This window comes from Onychostruthus taczanowskii, unplaced genomic scaffold (assembly GCF_017590055.1).
Source record: "Onychostruthus taczanowskii isolate IOZ18803 unplaced genomic scaffold, ASM1759005v1 scaffold7, whole genome shotgun sequence".
Lineage (NCBI taxonomy): Eukaryota > Metazoa > Chordata > Aves > Passeriformes > Passeridae > Onychostruthus > Onychostruthus taczanowskii.
In genome coordinates this window covers 14,327,058-14,354,072 of record NW_024504786.1, presented here as the reverse complement: position 1 = coordinate 14,354,072, position 27,015 = coordinate 14,327,058, and the positions used below count along the sequence as shown (strand labels likewise).

Genomic DNA, 27,015 nt, shown 5'->3' with positions numbered 1-27,015 from the left:
ATGATAAACATAATGAGAATTAAGACTTCAAATATAATAAAACAGCGCACAGCAGAAGAATGAAGTCAGGAAACATTTTATTTCCATCCAGTTTCGCAAGTATTAAGGATGGCATAAGAGTTTATCCCACCACTATGATTTATGAAATTATTACATCCCTAGAATAGGCAAAGCTTATAATGCTTCCTGTCTTTTCCTCCCAAATGCTTGTAAGTTTTGTGATTATTTCGTTTGTTTTATCTGTGTCTTTCTGTCCCTGTCTAATACAAACTGCAAACCTCCTTCATCCTCTCCCCAGTAACTGGGTGTGGAGAAGCTGCACTGAGGCAGCCAGTAATGAGAAGTTATAAAAATATTAATCAGCAACATACACTACACTAACACCTGGGATGCTCACAACATACAGAAGACAACTTTGCAACCATACTGTGTTCCATTTGCCACCATTGTTTCTGAAGAGCAGTAAAGTAAGGTTGGTTCTCTAGGACATGCGCACAACAGTTACTTCAGATTCTTCTGATTCCTCCCAGTTTCTAGGCAACAATTAATTTTGTATTTACTATTTTTAAGATAAAATGCTGAAACCAGTTCTAGGTATTTAATAGCAAGATTAAAATGGCATCTTCCACAATTATAGAATTAATGCTTAGTACTTGTCAAAAGCTTTTAAAAATTATGTTGAAAAATTACTTTCCATATACCCCATGCAATTAAACTGCTCAAATAGTTTAAACTCTTAATTTAATACATCCTAAGTTAGAGAAGATTTCATATTTAGAAACTAATTCCAGACAGTTCTTAAACCTCGTATGGCAGGAATAAAACTATTTTAATCATGACTATCAACAGAAAAAATTCTCATAGGAAAAAAGTATATACACTCTCACTATAGCCAGGCAATCATCTCTTCTTTTTCAATACTACTACAAACATTTAGCTGAATTATTTCAATCAGTAGAACCTATACAACAATTCATGTTCCAAAATTCAAACATGTTTACCTGTAAAAGGCTGCATCTTTTGTTTGAATCTGAATAAATTTTTCTTTTCCAATACAATCAACTCAGTTCAATGCTTTTAAGTTTAAGACTGATTTGTAAATTGCTCTCTCTCCTTCACTCCTCTCAACCTATACAGATCTTTAGAGAGATATTAAGCAAGACTTGTAGAATGCAACAATGCAGAATTTCATTTTAAACTTAGGACTTATCTGAGCATGTCTGCAAACGCTCTCTTACACGAGGTGGAAGTGTTTTTAACAACCTTTCTTCAACAATTAGATTATTTCGCTTTAAGAGCTGACATTCTTCCAGTTCAGCAGGAAGTGATTCAAGATAGTTTCCAATGAGCTCTAACTGAACAAGATTCAGTAGCTGACCCACAAAAGGGGACAAATTCATCAGACTGTTATTTCCCAGAAGAAGAAATTGCAGCTTTTTGCACTGAAATAATCCATCAGGCAGCATTTCGATCTAGAAAAAGGAAAGAAAAGAACAAAAATAAAGCACATTAGAAGGTGTTGGCCTATGTGCAGCTGCATGTTTTGACATTTCCCCTTTTTATTTTAGGGTAAAAAACCCTCTTCGTTTATGAAAGGAAAAGGAAGACTGTAATTCCTCTATCATTAAGTGATCAAGTGCTTGAGAGCACTACAATGGTTTTATTATCCCTGTTTTCTTACAAAGCAGCTTAGCTCCTGGTACAAGACAAGCCTGGAAGGGGGAGCACATCCATGTCTGCACGCAGAACTGCACGCAGACGTGTGCAGGTGGCAGGGGAGAGGAAGAGCCTGCTATTGCTAAGAATCACTTAATAAAGAACAAGCACAGACTGTGGAGAGACATTAGCAGCTCCTGTGGTGGGAAACCCGTACACACAATTATCTGTGCAGTATCCTGGCCCACTCTACTGACACATAACATCCAAAACCAGCCTCACCAATGAAAACAATTATAAACCTCAAAGAAGCCACAAGCTTGAGCTCCACACTAACAAGTCAGACAGTTTGGCACTGATTGTGAGGTTACCAACCACAATTATTTCCCTCCTCCCAGTCATACACCCGAGTTGCCCATCAACCAGCTGTTAATGCACTTTAGCTTTCAGCTTGATGCTTTAAGGTAAACATTAAACACTGTTCACTTCCACTGGAGTACTACATAGGATTGACAACTGCAGGGAAGATCTGTTTCTGCAGTCATGCTAACTATACCATCTCTGGATCAAAGCCCTTAAGCAGCTACAAACCAGGATAGTACTTATTCAGTATTATGCAAGCTTTGCTGATACTAAAGCTTCAGTAATTAAACAAGCACCACCCCTTTTTTCTGGATTTACTTTAATCATGAACACTACAAAAGCTAGAGGCTGTTCCAGAAGAAATAGCAGCTTAAGTCTATTTTTGGTTTTGAATAGTAATTCAAAGTTCTACTTACATGGTTTTTTGTCAAAGCCAAGTACTGCAGGTTGGTCAGATAACCGATTTCTTCAGGGATGGAGGTTAGCTTATTATAGCTAAGATCCAAATAGTGTAACTTTCTACAAAGAAATAGCTGCAATGGAACATTCTTAATATTATTATAATTTAGATACAACTGTTCCAGGTTTGATAATGCACCAATCTGCACTGGGACATATGAAATACTGTTGTGCCACAATTTTAAGCAAGAAAGATTCTTAAGATGTTGGAAACTAATTATTTCTTCCACTGTTCTGAGATTATTTTCTTTTAAGTCAATTTCATGCAAATTGTTTAGGGTAAAAATGGAATGGGGAATGCGCTCTAAATCACAGCAGATTAGTTCCAAGGTTCTCAGGTTTACCAGCTTCTTCAGGTTATTTAGCACTATCAGTTTATTTCCCTCATTATTGATAGACAAGTGTTGTAAAGAAGGCAGAAGATCTGTAATCACTTGAGGTATACGGGAAAGGTTGTTTTTTAAGTGAATCGATCTCAGATTTTTTAGCCCCTGAAAGCCATCACTGTATATGGAGTTGTGATGATCTAGCATGAAATATCCTGTTAAACACAGTTCTTGTAGGTTTTTTAGATGAAAGACCCAAAATGGAATTCTTCCCATCTCACTAGACTTCAAACGCAAGGTTTTCAGATTTTCTTCTAAAAAGTTGACTGCTGGATAATCCATCGTTAGTGATGAGTGATAAACATTGAGTTCTTTGAGATTGACAAGCTGGGTTACAGCTGAAGGAAGTTTGGCTTCAGGAATAAGTTCCAGGCTTAGAACTTCTATTTCTGTCAGTTCAAAGACACTGTCTGGAAGACCATTTAACATGAAAAGGTGAAGTTCAGTCTTGTCTTGGGAGTTTCTTACTAGTTTATTTTTCAGTTTTTCCACTGACCATTCATTGTTAAGATTTATCTGTTTGAGTTCATTTTCACTCAAATCAGACAGGAATATTGAGAATCGTTGGGAATAAAGAGGATCATACTGATCTGCCAAGTGAAGAATAAATGCAAAGTCATTCTTCACATCAGGTATATCAGTGTAATTACTTTTCTCTCTCAACTTCTCAAAAGAGTATTGCTTAAGTGAACTTCGTAACATCCACCACAAACTATAAGTACAAGTTAATCCATAGAAGATCACCAAAACAACATAAAATGAAGCCAAAACTTTAAAAATTTCTGCTAGCGAATAAACACACTGGTACCTTTTGTAGCCTGTAAAGGCTTGAACATTAACTACACAATCAATTTCAAGTGTAATAAATGATAAATAGTAGGGGACATAAATTACTATTATGACAACTACAAAGACTTTCACTATAATCTGTTTCATATACACTGTGTATACTACATCCTTTTCTTCGGCATGTACTCTGAATTTCTTCACTTTTTCAAATATAGCTTTAGCTTGTTCCCCTTCTTTTTTGTCAAGAACACTGGAATTTTCTCTTCCAGTCGTTTCCAAGCCATGTTGTGAATATGGCAGGGACTGTCTGCTGGCCCCTATGTCTCCTGAACACTGAGGTGATGAAATCACTGTTTTTGACTTGGCTATTGGCAACTTCCTCGCAGACTGCTCAGCAACTGTTTCTGAGAGGGCACGCGTTGTCCAGGGAGAGTCGAAACACTTCTGAAGAACGGCTACAAAGTGCTCAAGCCTGGAACTTGTACTGGGATAGTAAAGCCAGAAATTACTGCAGGCTGCAAAAATAAAGGTATGCAAAAGCACTAGGTATGGAAAAAATTTGGCAAACCAGTGAAGCTGTCGCTCATAACATACTGCATCAATGTAGGAATACTGCTGCCGATGGAGATAATTCTGGATTTTAAGCGGGATGATTATCGGTGCCGTCGAGCTAGCTGACATGTTAAGGTTGGCTTTAACTAAATCCCAAGGCACAGCACAATGATTGTCAAATTCTAGCTTGCAAGGAAGACAGCACAATACTCTGGTTTGAGTAAGCTGGAGAGCCCCAGCAAGCACAGCAACTAGCAGCATTATCATGGTGAGGTAATACCAGAAGACATCCCACCATGGTTTTAGTATGTGGTAGGATGACTGGGCATCTGCTAAGCATTTGAGTTCTGTTAGCGTGATCATGACTTTCACCTGTGAGAGAACAGCAGCTGGTAGAAGAAAAAAAGAAAAGAAAAGACATTCTTAGAGAGTTGTTAAAAACAATTTATCTTACCATTGAATATTTGCAGTCTATTATTGTTATCACAGTTCTAAATATGTGTAATATGTGACCTGGACTCCAGAGCATAGCAAAAGGATCCAAGAACTTCTGAAACCTGACCCCAGCCATCATCTCATGGATTTATTTTAAGAAAAGATACTTGGGAGTGCAAAAACTTAAGGAGTGAAACTAGCATGAAAGAAGCTATATTAAAACCAAACATTTGAGTATTGCTGCAGTAGAAGCAACAAAGAGGTCTAAGTCAAAGAAGTGGCTGATGTATTATTAGCAGTCCTTCACTACCATCATAAACTTACGTGATTTATGAAGAATTCCAAAATCAGAGCTGTACATTAACATGATGGCTCTTGTAATTTAGAACTTTCTAACAGATTAAATAATTCTGCCCAATTAAAAATACACAAATTCCCAAAAAGCTCTTGTGTATTAATTGTGTATGTAATACACAATTATTATTGTGTAATACACAATTATTATTATTATACATAATTCCCCATCTTCTCCCATCAAGAGAATTAAGCGTATTGGCAGATTTAAAATTAAGGTGGCACAATGTATTATTCTTCAATATATTCTTCATATATATACGTGTAAATGGCACATTTAACTCCCAGAAGCATAGGTTTGATTCATACTTACTTTACTAATTAAAGAGAATAAAAAACATAGCACTGCTCAGTCAGGAGGTCTACACCTTTTAAAATTCCTTGGACATGCCATCTTTACATTTGTCTTCATTCTGGATGGAGAAAACATTGAATACACTTATTTAATGGCTTAATGTAAACAAAGAGCAAACATTTCAGCTTTCATTAGACTGCTGCCTCATTATGCCTCCATTAAGCTCTGCATTGCTACAGCTACATGAAATGGAACAGGATGTATATACGTGATCATGCAGCATGCAAAGTCAAAATTCTGCAGTCACAGCAACACACAAATCCCTGAACACCCAGGGAAACTGCCTACAGCTAAGCCCTGTTTCAACAAGGAAGTAATTTTTTTCCCCAGATAACTATGAACTTAGGAAACTGATCCCCACGTGGCTACACTCTCAGGCAGTTGTAGACTTTCAGACTGATAAGCTGCCCCTGAGCCTCCTTTTCTCCTGAATGAGCTCCCTCAGCTGCTCCTCACAGCACCTGTGCTCCAGACCCTTCCCCAGCTCCACTGACCTCCTCTGGGCTCACTGCAGCCCCTCAATGTCTTGTAGTCAGGGGTCCAGAACTGGACACAGCACTTGAGGTGGGACCTCACCAGTGCTGAGCACAGGGAAGTGCCCTGGTCCCCCTGGTTACACTGTTTTTGATACACACCAGGATGCCATCGGCCTTCTTGGGCACATGTTGGCTCTTGTTTATAATATATTGGTACTGCACATTTCAATTTTAAACAGAGCCGACAAACTGTTATAAAAAGTCAAACCTGAACCTGATTCTTACTCCACATTCAAGTGGAAAAAATTACCAAAAATAAATTAACCCTTCTTGCAATGACAAAGCTATTTATGATAGAATACAAAAACTTACCAGGCCCACCCAAGTGAAAGCAGCTGAAGAAGGACTGGATGGTTACAATACACTCCTGTAAGGAAAATAAATTGTCATAAGATTCTGAAATGTTTGGACTCTAAAAACTGTGAGTATTAGAACAGCTGCTCATTACTGCTTCCACAACAGCATTTCAAAGAGCCAACATCTATGAGTAAAAGATCTAAGAATCTACAAGATGCCACCCCCTTCAAATTATCTACATGTTCACTATCTGAAAGTCACTTTTCCTAAAGTAGAGATAAAGTAATGGCTTCTCTCATTGTCCCTTTTCTAAGCACTAAAAGCCATTTAAACTCAACAGTTTTTGCATTTACGAAAAGTTACAAGTTCTGCAGCTGAGATGCTACACAGCTGAAAAACAGCAATTTCTTTAATCACTCCAACTTCCAAAAGCACATCTCAAACACCTTTAAAATGAGTTCTTTTGGCATAATTCTTGTGGTTTGAATATAAATTTGTCAGTATAAAAGCACAAAGAGATACTAAACCCATTCAAACTAAGGCATTCATTCTGCAAAGAATACCTGGATCATGTCTTGACTCAAGCCAAACATGCTTGATTTGAATGTAAACAGAAGAAAATCAAAAACATTTTTTCCCTTCCAGCCTAAAATTTAAACCACTCAATTCTTCTTGCTTTAAGTTTGTTATAAAAATGTTAATAAAAATGTTATAAAAAGGAAAGACTTGGGACCTCTGTTAAAGTTGTAAAGAACACACAGATTAATACATTAAATGATGCAACAAAGTAAGATCAAAAGGTAAAAATAGCAAATTTTTTAAAAATAACACTTGAAAAGTCAAAATTATCACTGAATTGGCTGAGAGTTTAACATAGTGTGAAAGGTCTAATAAGCATGAGGATGGGAGCAAGTCTTCCTGACAAACATGTAAACCTCATCAGGGACTTAGGGAGATACTAATGTTTTAAGATGATTCATAGAACTAAATGCTTACTGGAGTATTCTTGGGGAATAAGGCATACCTGCTCAATACAAGGGACAAAATTCAGAGTACAATAAAACAGATAACACTCTTGGATAAAGCATTTTCCCTAAAATTTACAAAAAGGAGAACAGAAAATGAAACTTAATTCTGTGAAAATCATATTGGTATACTTAAGAGTATGCATCACTCAATATACCTTTTTCAACCAATGACATAATGCTGAAAAAAAAAAGTGCTTTGTTTTTGTACAGACTGGGAACTCAATCTGAGGCTGACCCACATAACTTCGTGAGGTCTGTTTCTATAAAGTCTTTGTCACCTCTCTGCCTTGCGGTGGAAAGCTGTTAGTCCCCATTCCAGAAAAAAGACTACATTCTTGCTGTGGTTTTACAACACTTTCTAGCAAAAAGCAAATATCACAATATTAAGCATTTAAGTACTTGAAAGCTGGTCTGGTGAATGGCTACTTGTTGAAGTCTTCCCATGAAGAATGTGTATCCATTACAAGTCTATGTTTATGAAATCAAGCTTCCCATTGGAGGAGTAGGCAGTATATAAAATTGTAACATAAACATGTGAATTATTGATAATAATTTTGCTGAAGACATTTTTTTTTCAAATCCTATCTGTATGCCAAGAGTGGCTAATCAAATGGAATAATGCTGAACCATAATGGACTTGATAAGCCTCATCTGCAGCAGCTTTCAACCCATATCAAAGCCATAAAAGCTTTTCAAAGTGGCCTAACTCAATTGGCAATCTTTCTTACAAGAAGAGAGAATGAAGCTTAGCCCCAGGCAAAATGATGACTTCAGGAGAGTTACTCCAGACCAATACAGAGACACAAGCCAGAAAAATAATCAAGATCACTAATATCAAGGTAATTTTTAGTTACTTCAAGACTTATTAAATTAGAACAACAGAAACATATCCAGAATGTGAATAAAAGGCTCTCATTTTGAAAAATATTATCTATAAGCATCAGACACCCACCACCACCACCCCCAGCTGCCAAAAGGGTACTTAGTATTGCATTACTCTGTCATTTGGTCATTGCTCACAGAATTTTAGGCACATTTAGTCAGGGATGTCTTTGCAGCAAGGCAAAAGGGCTTGTTCTCCCTAAAGGGTATTCAGCTGGTGTTTCTGACATACTAATTTAATCAAAATAGATTTATACAACTAAAGCTTTATACAACTACTTGACAGGTACTCCCATGGCCCCTCTGTCTTGCTTTTTTCCCCTCCCTCTCAAAGAAACACACCCACCAAGTTTTCAGGCAGTCTCTTTAGACTCTTGCAGCTGCTTCTCAGCCTAGATAAGGAGATGCTGACATATTAAGTAATGTATCTGTTTAATCAATTTTCCATCAAAAATCATTCCTGAACTACAGAGCCAACTAAGCTTCTAGCTAGTTTAAATAGATCACTTTTTCTTCCCAAGTTTTGGATGGAAAGTTCAACAATGAACTACACACATCATCGGTTTTGAGACTCCCCCAGTGAGATTCCCAGCACCTGCTTATGGTTTCATATGCACAGCCTGAGCCTTGCAAATAAACCCCCGTGAAAATTCCCAAAGGAACAAAAATAAACAAACTTTACCCATACACACACTCATCACCCAAACCACATCTTTCCTGGCAAAACCTTCTCCTTTTATTGGCATGCTACTGCTCCCTTTCTCAAGTATTCTGTAAGCAACAAACAGGTACTGCAAGAGCTCTGGCGCAGGTGTCCCCATAAAGAATGACACTGCCATATTACTCTTAGAAGCAGCATTTACATGACTGGCTCTCCCTTTATCAAGCTGTGATTCTTTCAGAATCTGTACTTTGGTCACCTGTGTGCATGCACAGATTCAGTTGTAGGACCTTTTTGACAGGGATTGTGGTTTTGAATCTGTATTCCATTGAATGCTGAACAACACAAGATTAGAGAAAGCTTCTTTCCAGTTCCATCTGAAGACGATCACAGGTGACAATTAAACATGTATAAGTGATTATCCTTTTGTACTTAAAACAAATCTAAGGACATTGCCACACTCTACAATAAAGATCATGTTCGTCAAGCACTGGATCTTCAACTCTACATTAACATTATTCCAAGTTTGCCATATCAATCTCTTAAATAATCAAAGACCTAAAGTCCTTCCAAATACTCAGAAATTACAACTACAGACAATCTCAACCCTGTGCCTGCACTGGCCAGAGGCCCTTGCTTTTCTTAAACACTCCTGCTCTCAAGACAGCTGAACATAAGGTGTAGAACAGTAACAGTGAAGTTTTACGCTGCTCAAAAATCAGTCTTTGCTCTCTGGGGAATGCTTACATGAATCTATACAGCCAAGTAATTTCTGGGGGAAAAGAACTGTAAACATATTTTAAAATTTAGTGAATTAGGCTACACTAACATTTTTACTTTACTTTTCTCTGTTACAGCTTCAGAGTTAACTGCACAGCCCACAATTTGATTAAAAATATCTTGAAATGAAGAAACTACTACCTCACTCTTCCACTACCATATCTTCATGAAGCTGAGGAAAACAAAAGTAGAAGATGGCAAGTACATCTCAGCTTCCTGAACTACCTAAAAGCTTGAACATTCCCAGGTTCAACACAAAAGGCCTTAGGTGAAAAAAACCCCAAAGGTAGTTTCACCCTTCTTTCTATCTCTGGTACACTTAATGCAAGACAAATACTTTGTATAGTCTAAAGTTATTATAAAGTTGCAGTCTAATCTAAATTGAAAATATGCTTAACTCCAATTTGATTTGGTTTATAAGCACCAGACTTACTCCTGAAATCTGACTGTGCAGCATTAGATATGTTACATTATGCATTTCCTTCCTATGCCTGCAGCCTCCAAAAAAGACCAGTCTTCCTTGAGCCATATTAACTTCTCATTAAATACCACTGATATCCACATATTGAGCCTTTTCTCTATTCAAGGAAGGCCAGTCAAGAGATAAACTTTGGTTCTAAAATCTGTCAAACACTCACTAGGGAGAGGAACCACATTAAAAAACATTCCAGTTGTTTAAAATTACATACCTGTAGGCCACAACAGATAATGGCCCACATCAGTTAGCTGTGCCCAAGTGCATGAAGTTACTTGAGCTTAACTCTCACTAGCAGATAGGAGGGTAAAAACAAGTCCATTAGTCCATTAGTCCACAACTGTTTTGAAGATTAAACTCTGTAATGAAGTTGCATTATAAGATTTGCATTTAAAAGTTGTGTGCTTTTTATTTCATTCTAGTCTAGCCCATAGAGCAATTTCAAAATATAAGTTCACATTCAGATATAAATATTTTGACTAGTAAAAGCACTTTCTCCAGCCCTCTCTTCTGATCTAAAAAAGGTCACAACCTATGCTCCTAGAAAGTGAGAAAAAGATTTAGTTTAAACTCAAGTTTAAAACCAGAGACAGATTAGACAATCAGTTTACACAAAAACCCTACAAAATAAAATGTAGAAAAAGTGGTAAGTAGGTACAAACCTAAGTTTCTGAAAAAGTATATTACAGAGTTAAATAGATAAGACTTCTACTAGTAAAAAAATACAGTAAAACGAAAGGTAGACCACCTTTGTTTTCATGTAATTGCATGAACATTTCTGATTTCTTTGAGAACAAGCTGTCTACTTGTCCAGAGCCTATAACTCCATTTGTAGCCATGATACTTTCTGAGATCCCTAATGATGAATGACTCTGAATCAAATCTGAGCATTACTAGTAAGCAATGTTTTTTACAGCTTTACTGTCTCAGTACTATTTTCAAACTCAGAGATGCATTTTTAAAATATACAAATTAAGGTTATAACTTAAAACTTGAGACATATCAGCCTCTAAAATACTGACTACAATAAATATCAATGCAAGCATCTATTCAGAAGAGTGCTTTATATTGCCATGCAATAGATACTTATCTAGTGTCATCCCAATATTTAATTAATAATTTCTATAATTTGTCTTCACTGGAAATTCTAGCACTCTTGTTTGCTCCACTAATTTACATTTCTCCAAGCAGCTGTATATTTCACATATTCCACTTCGAAAAGGAAATTATTGGATGAATGTGGCAGCAATGATGTCGCTCTCAGAGCAGCAAAGCTGTCCTTCACTAATGCCCAAGAAAATCCTTGCAGCGACAAGGGACACCATCCCCATACAAACCTGATCTGGATGTCTAAAGAGCCTTATGATCTCAATTGGAAAAAGGAAACAAAACCAGAATCAGAACTGCAAGACTAAGAATGCTCAAAGGAATGGTGACTCAAGAAAGCAGAGTAAAGGAAGGGGCTTTCTAGCATAAGGGAAAGAAGAATGAGAATATAGTGGGGATGGAGAGAAAGGGAGAGAATTGTACTGGAAATGTACCTGCCTTCTTGGGACAGAAACATATAGTCCATAAGTGCTCAGCTAATGCTAATTTAAACCACAGGAGACAACAACTCTCTCCAGAGATGACTGCAGGCATGCCACGCTGTCAAGCATTCCAGCCCAGATGTGTCAAGGAAGATACCAGGAAATTAGCACAGATCACACTCTCAAGTGATATCTAGAAGAACAGGCCTCCTTTGTCCCATCTCCCAATTAGGTTTTAAAGTCAGTAACTCAGTTCTAAAGATACTGCAGTCTTTACTTCCAAGTTCCAAAGAAATCTTGGAACAAGCCTGGAACATTAAATATGAAAAGTCCTCTTGGTGCTTCACCTGTTCTTTCCTAAAGAAGCATGATGACACCAAAAGCAACCTCATCAGTCCCAGCCCAGGTCTTTTAACTGCACCTTTGGTAGCTCTCCCAGAAACCATCTTACACAACAGCACACCAAGTCCTTCATCCCAGTACTAACACAGCTAACACAGAGTCAGACACTTTCCAACTGCATGAAATAAGATTTTTCAGGCTTGCTTATTATACCTTTTTATTCTTGTAACCATGTTTTTGGGTCTTTCTCATGCTGGGAAATATGACTACATAACCATAAGACAATGGTATGAGCAGCATCCCTCCAGCATTCTGAATGAGCATCAATGGTATCTATCTTATTTTGCATATCAAGATAAGTATTACAATAGAAAAATAATTTTTATCCCTTCAGTTTCTGTAATTCAGAGATATTATGACAATTCATTGTGCTGCCATGCTCAGGCCACCAGAAAGCAAAGCAGAGAGAACACTAGATAATATTCACAACTTAAATACTATTAGATTTTTCTACAAGCAGATTCTTTATTTATATAGCTTATTGTCTTCAAGAGCAGTAACAGTACTAAGGACCCAGCAGCATAAAACAGTTAGAATTATATAACAAGAGACCCTCTTTCCTTGGGAAAAGGCAAGGAGTTGCTCATATACCCTCTTTCCACTTTCAGTGTCCTTCTCAATAAAACCATAAATGGCCAAAGACATTTGGAACAGCCAAGACCACTTCAGTAACCTTACTGGAAACCAGTTTGAAATAAGAGAATATTCTCAGAAGGAAGAACTTGGGAATATGTCCACAAACCTGAACCAGCTCTGAATTAATTTCTCAAGCACCATCAAAAGTGCTGCTGTCACAGCAGAATAAAGTACGCTGACTACAAATCCTACTTAAGAAGGCAGGTAAGCATTTGGGTGAATTTTGTCATCCACAAGATATCATGTTGCTATAACTAGGCTATCAACATCATTTGTTACATGGCAGTGTAAATACCGTATTACTCAGGTATTAACTAAAGCAGGTTCATATTCCGATTTGCTTCTTCTAAATAAAGGAATAAGGAATTCAACCACACTGCAATTAGACAATGATGCCAACATTTTTCATACCACTTCTGCAGAGAGCAGAATACTGAAATCCAGTGGTTATAGTTATTCAGAACCTCCATTCTATATTAATTTCCTAGCTCAAACATTGCTTTCCAATACAATACCCATACCTAACCTAGTTAATAATTTACTTCTGACAGCCGAATTGCTTCATGCAAGTAATTTTATTTCTTTCCAGCTCAAACTTCTCAACTGTAAAATTATGGTAACGTTTCTGCTATTCTCTAAAAATTATTAAATGAGGAATATCATACACTAGTAATTTCTTACTAGGTATTTAGCTGTTTTGGATTGTCCTAAGCTTCTGTTTGGTTCTGAGAACTGGAAATACATGCTATTCCTTTCCCTAAGGAAAGGAATAGCATACTGGTCAAACAGTTATCACCTTTGTCTGATCTCAGATATATTAATTTGTATTTGTAGTCCTCATTCTACCTAGAATAATTCTGATGTTTCTAAAATGTGAACTGTTATCTAGTACAATAACTTAAAATTTCAACATTTGGCTGAAAAAAGGATACCAAAGTTTTTTCAATATTTATAGACTGCTAAGACCAAGCAGCATTCTCTCAGGATACCAGACGCTGAGAATGGAAACAGCAACTGAGGTCACAAAAACATGATACCAAATGTATTCTGTCTCTGCAAGATAATTATTACCATGTACAAATTTAGCCACAAGATTTAAGAATGGTCAAAAAAAACCCTTTTCGTTTTAATTTTTCCTGATGCTGTGTAAGATTAATGGAGAACTTTCTAGAAGGGAATATTATTACTTCCACAGACAAGAACTTAATTGCATCTAGGAAAATATAATTATCAGGGCAGCAAGACAGAAACACATTTCACTCTATTAGTTCTGACATCAGAAAGCTGATTCGGATTTTCAGTAGAGGCTCATATCTCCTTTTAGAAACAGCAGGTTTTCATCTTGTTTAACAGGAAAGACAGTTACTCATGAATGCCAGCCTGACAAACTGAAACACTTGATTCTAGATGTTTGGTCTAAACAGCTAAAATAGAATAATGAGAACAGATAAATTTCCAATTGATATCTGATGCAACTTCAGACACACTTTTTGTATGCCAGCTCTCCTGAAACCCATCTTATTGTCTTTTTAAAGAATATCCCCACCCCAAAGTAAGAAAAAGAAAAACTTGGGACTGGAGTCAAATACAAGCCTGCTTGAAATGGAAATTGAACAGGCTTTACCAATCCTCCAGCATTGTACAATCTGGCTGCACTACCCCCTGAGCCTCTTCAGTATCTTCCTGTTCACATTACTCTGCTTTATGTAATTACTAATTGGACAAAGCAACCAGCTACATCTTCTCTTCTTTTAATAAAATGAACAGACTGAAAGACAGATTTCACATGGCACACGCTGTGTGGTAGTGTATGCACAAATTGGGTGCCTAAACATAACTGTACAGTTCAGAGCTGCACGTATGCATGGGATCAGGAGAGCTGAAAGCCATGCTGTACCTATCAGAAACATCTGCTAGAACAATGCTAAGTTTCAGAACCACAAACAAGTGATCAGACTTGAATTCTATAGTAAATCCACAGTAATCCTGCTTTGTTTCCTGAACAAACACAAAGTTAGTTCAGGACCTCTGTTCACGCGTTGTACTTCCATCAAACCCAAGTGTGCTGTGCAAGTCTCCAACTGTGCAAAATTTCCTTTTTTGAGCAGGCTGTCTGAAGAGACCCAACAGCTGGTAAGGTTTTTCAGATAGCAGTATTAACCAGAAACACACTTTGGTAGGAAGCCAAGTTTAAGAACTACAAAAACAAGAGTCAAGGTTTTATCATCATCTGAATCAATTAAGAACTTTAAAGCAAAAAACGTCTAGCCCCATATTTGTACAAAACTAAATAATAATTTGAAGTAAAGCAGACACTGCTTTTAACTCCTCTTTGGTAAAGCACTTGAGTATTGACATATCCCATCTCACTTCAATTAAGCAATAATTTTCCCAACTTTGTAGTCAGTGTCACTGCAAAGTTGGTATTTCAACAATGTTAATGTTTAATAAAAAGTGTTTACTTGGAAAAGACACTGGAAAAGCAACAATCAGTTTCACACTTACATTGGCATAGGTTGGAAATTAAAGTTTATCTTGTGAATAATTTAAACACAGGCTGGAAATAAACAAAACTAAACAAAAAGAAACAAAGAAACAAAAATATTGTGAATATTTAAAAACAGGCTAGAAACTTTAACCAAGTTTTAGTTAAAAATTTTCAAATCCCCTCCCTTCTTCAAATATTTTGGATTACACAACAAATACACACCAATATTTTGCTTTCATTCAGATGGAAAAACTAGTTCAAAGAACTAATACTTCAGAATTAAAATCACAATGTGCTATTATTAAATTTCAGCTCAGTAGATCCTCATATTTGGATGCAGATGACTTTTTTAGCTACCATAAAGTAGCTAAATAAATATTTCACAACCTGAATTAGTCACCGAATACTGGTATTTTCCACAGAAAACTAATAATGTCTGGGAAATAAGGGGTTACATTTTCTGGGGTTTGAAATAAGAGCTCCAAAAATCGATGTCACTTTAATTAAGGCTGAGCAAACTACATGACCACGGGTTTGTAGCTGCTGTGTCACAAAAACTGAAACTTTGCTAACTAAAATCACAATTCAAACTACTATCTCACAAAGAAACAAAGTGTTTGTAACAATGTCTAAATTCTGCTCACAATTAGTAGCAACCAGATCGTGTTACTATCACGTTCTTATTGGTATCACTGGACCCCTTACCAGCATTTTAATCGCTTTAGTTTCTCAGTCAACTAAATTCTCAATTTCAGAATAAGAAGTTGCATTCCAGTTTACAGCATCCAAACATACTTGGAGGCTGAGCCCTTATGATGAAAATGCAGTCATATAATTTTATTTATTTTGAAACAGAGCAACCCCAATGATAATTAAACTGAAAAGGTCCATTACAAGCTCTCTACAATTCCCTTCTGATTGTCGAAAGACCCTAGAATCCTCAGGGGTGGACATCAGAAGAGAGTATGTCAGCACTGTCCCTTGAACTGCTTTTGTAACAGCGTTACTGAGAGCTGCATCATCTGCCTTCCTTCCAAGGTACTACACCACTACAAAGCACAGCCTTTTCATGTGGGTAAGTTTAAATCAAATAGCTGGGGAAAATATTCATAAGATTATGACCCTTTAGTTCAATAGTGAATTACAATTTGATTTCAACAAGCTAAAAATTAAATCCAGAACTCATTTGTAACAGACTAACAACTCTTGGGGAAAACAATCCCCAAACCCAAGCCTAAGTACAATAAACTGAAGCCCACTCACCAAGTCTGGTAAAACTCTAACTGGAATTATATAACCTATACCACTTAAACATGAAAGACAGCAGATGTAAACTTCAGCATATTAATTCCACTTTGCATTTCTCAACTTTCTACGTGGCGACCCATGATATCTGAACCAAATAGCTTCATGACCACAGCACAGACTGCTAACTTATCTTTAAAATGAGTAACTGCAAAAGCAACTGGCAGAATAACATTATTAACAAGACAACAGCTGAACAGCTGTTATAAGGATGCCTAAGGATAAATACAGCCCACAGGTTAGCACACAGAATACAGAGAGCAGCATGAAACATTTAGATAGGCAGCACAGAGACCCATAAAAACCACACCTGATCCCCTCAGTCACATGAAACATCCATTTCTAATCCTAGCTGAGTAAAGCTTTATGGCTATAGCAGTAGGTATTGTAAGCTGAAGTAGTGTTATTAGTGCCACAGTCTCTTTTGCTACCTGTAGCACATCAGGCAGAGCACGTACAGCAGCAGATAAAGCAAGACAAGATTTCCCCCTCAATCCCTCTTAGAAAAATACTTCTTTGACAGTGACATACTGCTCTGCAAGGTTAATTTTACAATGCTGAAATATGGATGGATGTTTCTTTAGCACTATTGGTCCCTTTCTAAAAATTATTCAACATTATTTCATTAACTTCAAACAACAGCTGTATTAGTAACTTGTAATAAACAAAAGGCAATTTTCTCCCCATAAAAAAAACATGCTTTCCCAAAAGAGGAAACAAATAACAAGCCAGACCAGCAATTCCTTTCTCACAAAAGTGTAAGGGAACTAGCAAGTTAATATTGCACAATTTCTGAAAGCTACACGAATTCTACTGAAGTTATAAGTCAATTGCATTATGTGAATGTAAAATTCAGCAAAATGTAATAATATATGTTAGTGTAAAACTCTCTGATAAACATTTGTTATCTGGCTACAACAGAACGCCTTAAACACTCAACAAAAGTCTTCAAAAATCCCCCCTCTATCAGATATTAACTACTGGTTCTCTGTCATAATCATTCTCATTTCCACTCTCTTTTCCTTTCATGTGCTTTGTGCTGCTCAGGGCCACAAATACTGAAGGAAAGTTACATCTTCTATTCATCACATTGTCATCTGAGCTACACATATTCTGAAGAAAACATGTACAACACAGATGGTCAATACTTAAATTCCACAAGTACTGTAAGATTTCACTACTTAAACCTCATGGGTTTTCCTTCAACACTCTCGTTAAGTTAAACAAGACAGATCAGTAAGGCCTAATCTGTTGTCCTCCCTGCTAGGAAGGTACTTAAGAAAAAAATCCAACACAACTGAAACAACTGATGCCTTACCTTATCTTTTCAGCAAACAAAGAAAGCAGAGTCAGCAGAAGATATAGCATGAACACTCGAAACCATAACAAACCACATCGCTTCTAGCTTGTTTGAGAACTACCTCACAGGTATAGTTTTGAATGACCGCATTAGGGGCCAATTCAAAGACAGCTTACCTTACCAGCATAATTAATTACATACTTAATATAAAATTAAGCTTTAGGGAAGTCTGCTTTAATCACTCCTACATAACTAGTCAACTGCAGCATTCACTACGGCCAAATTCTGACCCAAAGCCAGGAAGATGCCACAGTTTCCCTGCGAAGATGGGCACAAAGTCAGCCTGATGCCACTTGCACAACTCAGCCAGGGCGCAAAGAGGCTGCGACAAGATCCCTGACTAGCTGGGACGAGAAACGCACTGGCCAGGCAGGAGAAAGGAAGAACACGACGAACAGGACGGTTCTTGTTCGACACGCAGAACTGTCAGGCCTCACTGAGTTAACTCTTTTCTCCCTTGCGGGGAGACTGGCACTTGGCTCGAGGGCAGGTGCCGCCTGCACTCCCGGGGCCGAAGGGTGGCAGCTGCTGCCCGGCCGGGCGAGCCCGGGGCGGCGGAGAGCGGCCCCAGGCGACCTGTAGCGCCCGGGTCACCCGAGGACACGCGCAGATATCGGTTACGCAAACCACCGAGCGGTTTTCGCCGAGCTCCGCCCGCGGGCCCCGGGGCGGCCACAGACCCGCTCGGCGCCCCACGCCCGGTCCCTCTCTGCCTCGGCCAGCCCGCGAGGCCAGGGCAGGTGAGCGGCCCCGCTGCCGGGCGCCGCCGAGGCACGGGGCGCAGGCTCGCCGGGTCATCCGACGAGCGGCTCCGGGCACCCCGCAGGACGGCAGCGCCCTCCCGCTCCGCTGGCGGAGGGGCAACCCCGGGAAAAGCGGGGACTGGGAGAGCTGCCCTCGGAAAGCCGCGCTCCGCGCCGCTCCCCCTCCTTCCGCCCGTGCCTCCCTCGCACGCCGGGGCCGCGGGGCACCTGTCAGCGGCAGCCGCCCCTCCCTTACCTGCCGCCGCCGCCCCCCGGCCCGCCCGCGCAGCGGCGCTGAGTCCGCGCGCTCCGTCCGCGCGGCAGCCGGCGGCGCAGCGCGAGGCACCGGCTCCAACCGGCGCGTCTGGGGCGGGCCCCGCCGCTGTCACGTTACCGCCCGCGCAGCCAATGGGGCGCGGCCGGCGGCGCCGCTGACGGGCCGGGGCGGGGGAGCTGCGGCGGACAAAAGCGCCGCGCTCGGCCCCGGCCCGGCCCCGCCGCTCACCTGCGGAGCCGCCTGACCGCCCCTGCCGGCAGAGCGGGGAGCGCCCGGCCGCCTCAGAGCCCCTCGGTGCGGCGCCGCGGCCGTGCCGGCCCGCAGGCAGCAACCCCCCTCTGCGTGCCGGCTTTTAAATAACCCGAGCCGTTGGAAGAGGTGGAGGAAGTGAGAAAGCCATTGTCGCCGGCCGTTAGCAAATAAAAATAGACACGGTGACACTCGCGAAAGGAAATGTAATCCCAGCGGAGGCTTCGGTAGGGACAGGGTGCGGATCCCGGAGCGGCCCCGAGCCCCGCTGGGGGCGGGCGGAAGGAGCGGGGCTGGGGATGCCGGGGATGCCGGGGAGCGGTACCGCGCGGGTGCGTTCGGGATGAGCTCCCGCCCCGGCCGGCACCGCCGCTGCGTAGGTCCTGCTGCACCGGGGGTCTCCTTCCGGGGCCAGGGACACCCAGCGCCGGCCACCCTTTCTGACAGGAACAGTCAAAAGTCGGTGCGGCCAGACTCTTCCATGGCTCTTAGTTCCACTAAAAACCTGATACCGATATTATAAAGTTCACAAATAAACACAACGTTTTTAAAAAGTCATAATTCATTTGACTTTCCTACTGCACCTCCTCTGGTGGGCATTGCAGCTCCCTTCTCCAGATGTCTGAAGAGGCCAGTTCTGCTGGGCAAATGCAGGAAAGCCTGAAGGAAAATTTTAATTCCTACCTAGATTTCTACAAAAACTGGGACAAATGGGTTTTGTCTCCCTCCTCTTAGTCGTGCAAACAGCTCAATCTATTCAAGTAATTGTCCTGACATATTTTCATTAGTAGTAACGCCATTGCAAGGATCTATCTAAACTCTATTTACAGTATAATTACACTCCTTACACTGGCTCTGCTATGGTAATGTTTATTCTCTGTCCAGTCATCAATTTCGTGGGAAGAGGGACTATTTTCAAAATATTGCTTTTCCTCCGTGAAACACAAAAATCCTTTTCTCTGCAGCAATACAAAACCATTCATTTTAAATAGCAAAGACACTAAATGTTACAAAAGCTAATAACTTTCAAATTGTATTCACAGTTTTCAAACATGTACTCAGTACACATTTAGCTAGTAGTGTTAGTTTCAATTTAAAAGAGACATTAAAATATATAATACTTGTGAGGAAGTACAAGCATTGCACTGAAGCCAAAAGTGAAACTAATTAAAACAAAAGGGAACTGCACTTTTTAATCCAAACTTGTAGAAATACCAATGAAGAGGTGTGTTGAAAAAAAAAAAAAAAGACTGTTTTTCTAATTTGCAGTCCCGGTGGTAGCCTAGCAGGAAATGTATTTGTTTTAGGCTGACAGTTTCTACTTAGGGTATGTACGCTGATAGTAATCTAACCTCAGAGAAACAGCTACTGTCACCACAAAGATGTCAACATCGTGGCATTGTCTGCAATTACCGCTCCAATAGTCATTGGTGAGGTTTGGTAAACAGCAGAGAGCAGGCCAGGCTCTTCCCAGGAGACCAATTCCCTTTTGTCTCATGACCTGCCACCTCCTTAGCTGGCTGTATCATCGAGACAAATTTGCTGCTCTATTAGGGTTTCCCTGAGGAATTATTTCATCTGTTTTACAGGGAATATTTCCCCCTTCTGTGAGCAAAATAAATAAAAGTACATCTGTTTTATAATCTTGCTTTCTACTAACACAAAAATGAAAAGTCTTTCTCCAGGATCTGCCGTATTTTCTTTTTGTCAGCAATATACTAGGAAGACAAATTCATGTTTGACTAAATTATAGAACCAAGACTGAATTAAGTCAGAACACGGAAGTTAATGTTCACAAGATTCATAATTGCTTGAGCAGAAGACTGCAGCACAGTTATCCAGGTTTAGTTCTTTACTGTGATACTGAGTAGCTCATAGGGAAGCACAAGGGGAAGACTCAACCCTTCAGTCACACCACACCGATCTCTGAGCAAAGGAAATATTTTGTTAACATCTTACTCAAAACCAGCCCTGTTTTAGCTGCGCAGCTACTCACTGTATACGTAGCCAATCAAGCTCATCTTTAAGGTTAGCTTAGTGACAATTATTTCAGGATGAATTTCTTCCACTCTTTTTCAAACATTATTTGGAACATGTCCTTCAAGCTCCAACACCCTTTCTATTTGCTTGTGACAGCCATCTATAAGATACTGAAAAACAACAGCTTGACAATCCTGTGAAAGTTGAGCTTCCTTTCACACATCCTGCCATCCCCTGATCATTTTTAACTTGCTATTTAGATGTCACAAACACAACTTTGAATATATATGTATATATATTTATAATAATGATTCAAAATGTTATGCTCAGTGTGACTATTGGGTGTCCAGAGCATCTGCTTCAACCCCTTCATTTGTAAAATTTTGGGAAATCCCATGTAGTAAGAAAGGGAAAGCAGTATAGGAAAGTGCTGTATATTTAATAGGGCAATACATTAAAAATTTCACTTTAAAACATTTTCTATTGGAAATTCTTTTTAATATTACAGAGATGATATTTCTCTTGTCTTTTAACCCTCCAGCAGTGCCTGGGGTTGCAGGAGCAGCAGCATCTTGATCATGCTGGCAGCAGTATCTGAAGCTAAGCCTGTTCTGTAAATAAAGCACCCTATGACAACTTGCCTTGTGATCACCAAGTGCATTTCTGCCTATCTGATTCTCAGGATCCTGTCCATATGAAAGGCTTCCATATGAAAGGCTACAGCTGCCTTTCACAATCCGACCACAACTCTTTAACTCCTAAACTCCATACTACCATTTATTTTCCTTAAGAGAATAAAAAATATGTCAGCTTCATAGTTATTCATATAATTCCATTTAATTCCTTGGAACATCCTGATTATTATCTCACTTGCTTCTTTTGGCATTTGCTAAAGCTTCTTTGTCTTCTGCTGACAATTTATAACTCACATGTTCCTTACTCTCCAGATCGTTGATTCCTGGTGCGCTAGCGTGGCTGGCAGTGAGCAGCAAAGGCGCTCCTGCAGGGCGGGTATTTTAGGACAACGCTTCCCTCTGCTGCCGGTCCTGCGGGCAGTCACGCTCTGCCTGCCCGGAGGGACCTGCGCGCCTTCCTCCGCCTCTCGCTCCGACAAGAACCTGCTCCTCCCGGACTGCGCGGGACAGAGCGAAACTAGCAAAGCTCAAAATAATTCATGAATAGGATAATCATAGAAATTTAATCTAGTATCAACTGGACAGAAATATCAGTATACTTCTCAAGACAGGAGTATCTCAAAGCCATAGATATGTGAAAGTCTCAGACCCCTGGGAGTCTCAGGGTCTGACATTTCATATTCCCTCCAAAACCCTGACAGCTTTATGCCAGATGAAATTAGAAGAATATATAAAAATACCTTATACCTAAATCATCAGGCATTTCTTTCTAGTGTGTAAATATATAGGGCCATGCAGGAAAAAAAAAAAAAAAAGGACAGTTAAGAATTGCCTGCACCTCTTGTGACTCTATGAAAACTAAGTTGGTGCTACAGTGAATTTTAATTGAGTGCCACACTTCCTACCTGGCCATCTGTTCCAAACTGCTTGCAATAACCAGAGTATGACATTTTACAGGGGGGTTGATGGAAGCTACTATATTCAGATACAGCTGTCTTGCCTTCAAGTCATTCAGTGGTTGCAATATTGTCCTCAGCTTAGGGTGGGTGTTAGAAGGAAGGGGAGAGAGAACTGCAGAGATACATGAATAAGACTGTGCTTAATTCTTGCCCTTCCCAAGGACAGGAACTGGTCCCAGTGCAGTACTACACGTGCTCCTTACTCATTTGTAAGAACACCACTGAAAAACATAGTTAAGCATTTTAATGAACAAAGATTCTGTTCACATATTCTACTGAATGAAGGCTTTTAGTGAACTTCAAAACATAGGAAGAAGATAAATAAGCTGAAGACAGAAGAAGGGGAGTAGAAAATACAGATATAATTCTAAAACAAAATTCCCCATTCATGAAATTTACTTTGAAAAGGTAGACAGAGAGACAGAGACTTTTTCTGTTCCACAGAAGAAATGTCAAAAGATTGGATCAAGGTGGTACTCACTGTTGAAAGGTAGAACAGATAAGAGTGCTGAAAGCCATAATGAGGTTAATTGGAATAAGCCACCATTATAAAACAGGAAATAGATAGGTGGTTCTTGATCTGTGCTCAAAACAAAGCCTGTGCTAAGCACACAGAAGGTCTAGTTAGAAAATATCATATGAGAAATATTTCACATGGAAAAAAAAAATGTATTCAAAGAGTTTGGAGAAGAAATATAGGGCTTGAATAAAGAAACCAGAATGTGAGGATTAAGGAGGCATTCTGAGTAACAACAAAAGGGAAAGGAAATAAAAAAGCAAACTCAACTACATAAGGTGGCATAAGCAATGCTTTTCTAAGCAGGTTGTTTTCCAGTCATTGTCTTGTTTTTTCATGCTGAAGAATCGGATTCTCTGTGTCGTGTCAATGGTATTGAATTTTTGCCTCCTGGTGATCCTTGCATCTTGTTGGTTATTGGTAAAGTCTCTGTCTGAGACTTTCCAAGGAATTTCTAAGGTGGACTCCAAGTAGACAGCATAAGATGAGTATTTGTCTTCCAAGATCTTTCAACACAAAATAAATGTTTTTTGGCTCTAGCAGCCATTTCGGCATTATCAGCTCACATTTGATGCTTAATACTGCATTACTAATAATTGCTGTATGTCTGCTAGAATGCTACTGACAAATAATAAAAAATTAGTGCCTTAGTATTCAAATACCGTTCACTCCTATTGCTCAAAAAATGCTTTGACTCCACTGTACTCCATTGCAAGTACAAGTCATAAAAAATGCAATTAAGAATCTAGCACTTGAAACACTACATCACACAATTTTCTGCAGGAATACACTTCAGTGTATTCTTATGCAGATCCTGGTTTCTCTCAACTATCCTAGGCCTCTTTCACTTATACTATCTTATTTTTTACATTTCATTCACCTTGCACAGGGGTGAGAAATTTACACCTAGTAAATATTCCATAAATGCCTACTTCTGTTTGCTCAGCACTCTTGCAGAGTCTTGAATTTCTTGAATTCAGCACTTGTCTGGGGACAACTTTATGCTTGCTAGAAATCAGAAGTCCTCCAGTAGGGAACTCCTGACTGTGTTGTTTAATGTCATCATTGTTGCTTTACTTGTTAGGCCTCAGACATGCAGCCCTGATTTCAACTCGGACAGCCCAAGAGGGTCACTCCCTTCAGCTTTTCTCATGTTGCTGATTGTAGTCCCCAGCTAATTTTTCATCAGAAGTTGCTGCTGCCTCAGGTCTGCAGCCTGGTTTAGTGTGATATTGCTCCCCACTTTGGGGTAATCCAAATTAAGTGGATCAGTTAAACACTTTTAGTTACAAGGTTTCGCTTTGTATTATTTTGAAAGACTCCATTTGGGATCTACCAGCATAGGCTCTTTCCCATTTAACTTGCTCTTACAAAAAACCAGTATCTGCTCCTCACCTTGCGGTCTCAGATGCTCAGGGAAGCTGTTAGATCAAAAGACCAAAGGCAAATTATTTGTCTTTCAGCACACATTTAAATTGGATCATCTCCTCATTCCCTTCAGCCTTCTTTCTAAATGTGTATTTTGAGATTGTTCAGTGATTTATCTGAAAAAATTATTCCCAATATCCTCCCAGAGAGTGTACACACCAGTTCTCTACTATTTGGAGCCCGTGCTAGAAAAAATGTCACACAATCATTTTCTGCTAACTTGTGGAGCCCATAAGAAAAAAGTGTCTCTGCTATGTCTCAACAGAAACTTGCTTTATGTTTTCTAGAGAGCATGGGAAAAATAAGACAAGAAGGTCTATTATACCAAAGTATCTTTACCTCAATTCACATACAGGGAAGGTACCTCTGGAATTTGTCAGAACATACTTCCATCGTCATACCCTCTTTCATTTTTATTAATGGCATGATTCTACAGGGGGAAGAAGCTAATTTTGTCCACAAACCCTCACAATATAAAAATATTAATTTTATAATGAAGTCAAAGATACATAGACACAATATAAGATCAGCATTGGTGGTATTAAAATATCCAAATAATAAATTAATTGTTTGTGGCTACTGCTAAGAAATGCTAGAGCTTTCCAACACCTGCTTCACTCTGCAGTTGCATTCAATTTTCTTTCTCACACTTTCATTAAAAATGTATGAGGTCATTTAAAATTGGAGTCCTCTCAGCATCTTCTAAGATTAGATCTTTAGAGGCAATAAAGCAAGTATAATCTGAATTCCAGGATCACATTAATTGGCTATTATGCCTTTTTTTAAACAGTGCCAAGCTTATACAGTAACTACTGTCTGATAAGCAAATGGTAACAGTGCAGCCTACCAGGAAAGAAAAGAAAAACTCATTACTTTAATGAGAATAAAAATAAATGCTTACAGCACAACCAGTTATGGGGAGTTCCTTGGCATATATTTGGAATGTGTAATCACAAAACAATGTAGTCAGATATGTGTCATACAGCTCACCCCAAATGACTGAAAAATCCTATGCATTTGTTTAATACTCCATACTCTGAGTAGTATGGGAAATTCTCACTGAAGTGTTTCCAGCTTCCTAGACTTCCCTTATGCAATCCAGTGTGAGTCACACAGTGTGGGAGCAGAGTCACATCCTCTTCTCCAATCCAGATGCTGGCAGGACTCAGCCTTTAGGAATAAAGCTGGGCTCGTGAGATATTTGGGTGTACTTCTTCATCTGTATTATCCTGCATTCTTTTCAAGATGGCACACTAATTCCTCATCTCCTCAAATAAGGATTTGCAAAAGACAAGATTCACACTCTTTCTTGAGCAGGGCTTGCAGCCACACCATGGCAGACTGTGAAGTGGCAGCAGGGCCATGGGCTGGGGGTAAGGATGGTCCCTCCCACCCGAGAGACTCCAAATTATCCATGGCTGAGAGGTGTGTGGGTGTCCTGCCTAACACACTGCACAGGCACGAGTACAGGACACCGAGCTGCTGCAGACACCAGCCTGCCTTTCTGTGCTTCTGCTTGAGAAGCAGGGCTTGAAAAGCATAGCTGTGCAATTCTGAGGGAGCAAAGCAATAGAGGAAGACACTAAGAAGATGAATTGTGAGCAAAGAGATTCTCTCATCTGCTGTCCAGTTGACTTTGTAATGAGAAAAATAGGCTTTTGTCCATTTCTTGTTAGTAAACAAGTCTGTGACAAAGACTTGTATGTCCCGTCAGTAATTAAATGCTTTTTCTTGTAAACAAAAAAAATCTTTAGGGCCTTAAATTCATATAAAAAGGAAATTACCATACATACCTGCCTTTTGGAACTGCCACATATAATGTTTTATTTTTATGACTTGTGTAATACCACTTTGGAAAGTATTGGCTATATACCAAGGGAAAGCTGATTTAGATTTTATGGTTTACATCTCTGCTTTGATTTGACCAAGATACAGGTTCATTAGAGTCCTACCTACTGCAGCTAGGGCACAAAACTCTGATGGACAAAACACAGCTGAAGTCAGCTGATTTTTTTATGGACTGTTAATAGTGTGCTTTGGCACCCAAATTCTGCCAAGTAATTTTGTCCTCTTCAACTGAACTGCCTCACTAATCAGTTTTGAAGTGTAGAAACTCCTGACCTCCTTTCATATTAAAAAAAAAGAAAAATGGAGCTTGATTATATGAAAAGAAATTAGACTAAAAATGCACTAATTCTTGCTTCTAATGAATGGGAATATCTGAAGCTGCCATGGTAGACTTCTATCAAAAATTGAGGAGGCATTATTAAGCAGTTACAAAATTAGTGAGATGCTTCCAAACGGAACCTCATTATAAGATACTTGGGGTCCTTAAAAAAGGTCAGGAAAGTTAAATTTGGGTGATGGCAAAGTTACTTTTAAAATATAGAAATAGATAACATTTTTATGTATGAAAGATAAATCTAAAAAAGCAAATACCTCGCCACACCTAAATTTATTACTTTAGCTGAGCCCTGGGTTTCAGGACTGATGTAAGTT

General features: G+C 39.3%; 1 protein-coding gene across 1 annotated transcript; it reads right to left on the bottom strand.

Moving 5' to 3' along the window:
- Positions 1 to 60: 60 nt before the first annotated feature.
- On the bottom strand, positions 61 to 18,870 carry LRRC8B (leucine rich repeat containing 8 VRAC subunit B). Its single transcript, XM_041421617.1, has 5 exons — positions 18,728 to 18,870; positions 6,198 to 6,252; positions 5,308 to 5,407; positions 2,436 to 4,594; positions 61 to 1,472 (listed from the first exon to the last, which is right to left on the bottom strand). Exons 4-5 carry the CDS (start codon positions 4,566 to 4,568, stop codon positions 1,200 to 1,202), a joined length of 2,406 nt encoding a protein of 801 aa, XP_041277551.1. The 5' UTR covers positions 4,569 to 4,594; positions 5,308 to 5,407; positions 6,198 to 6,252; positions 18,728 to 18,870; the 3' UTR covers positions 61 to 1,199.
- Positions 18,871 to 27,015: the final 8,145 nt, after the last annotated feature.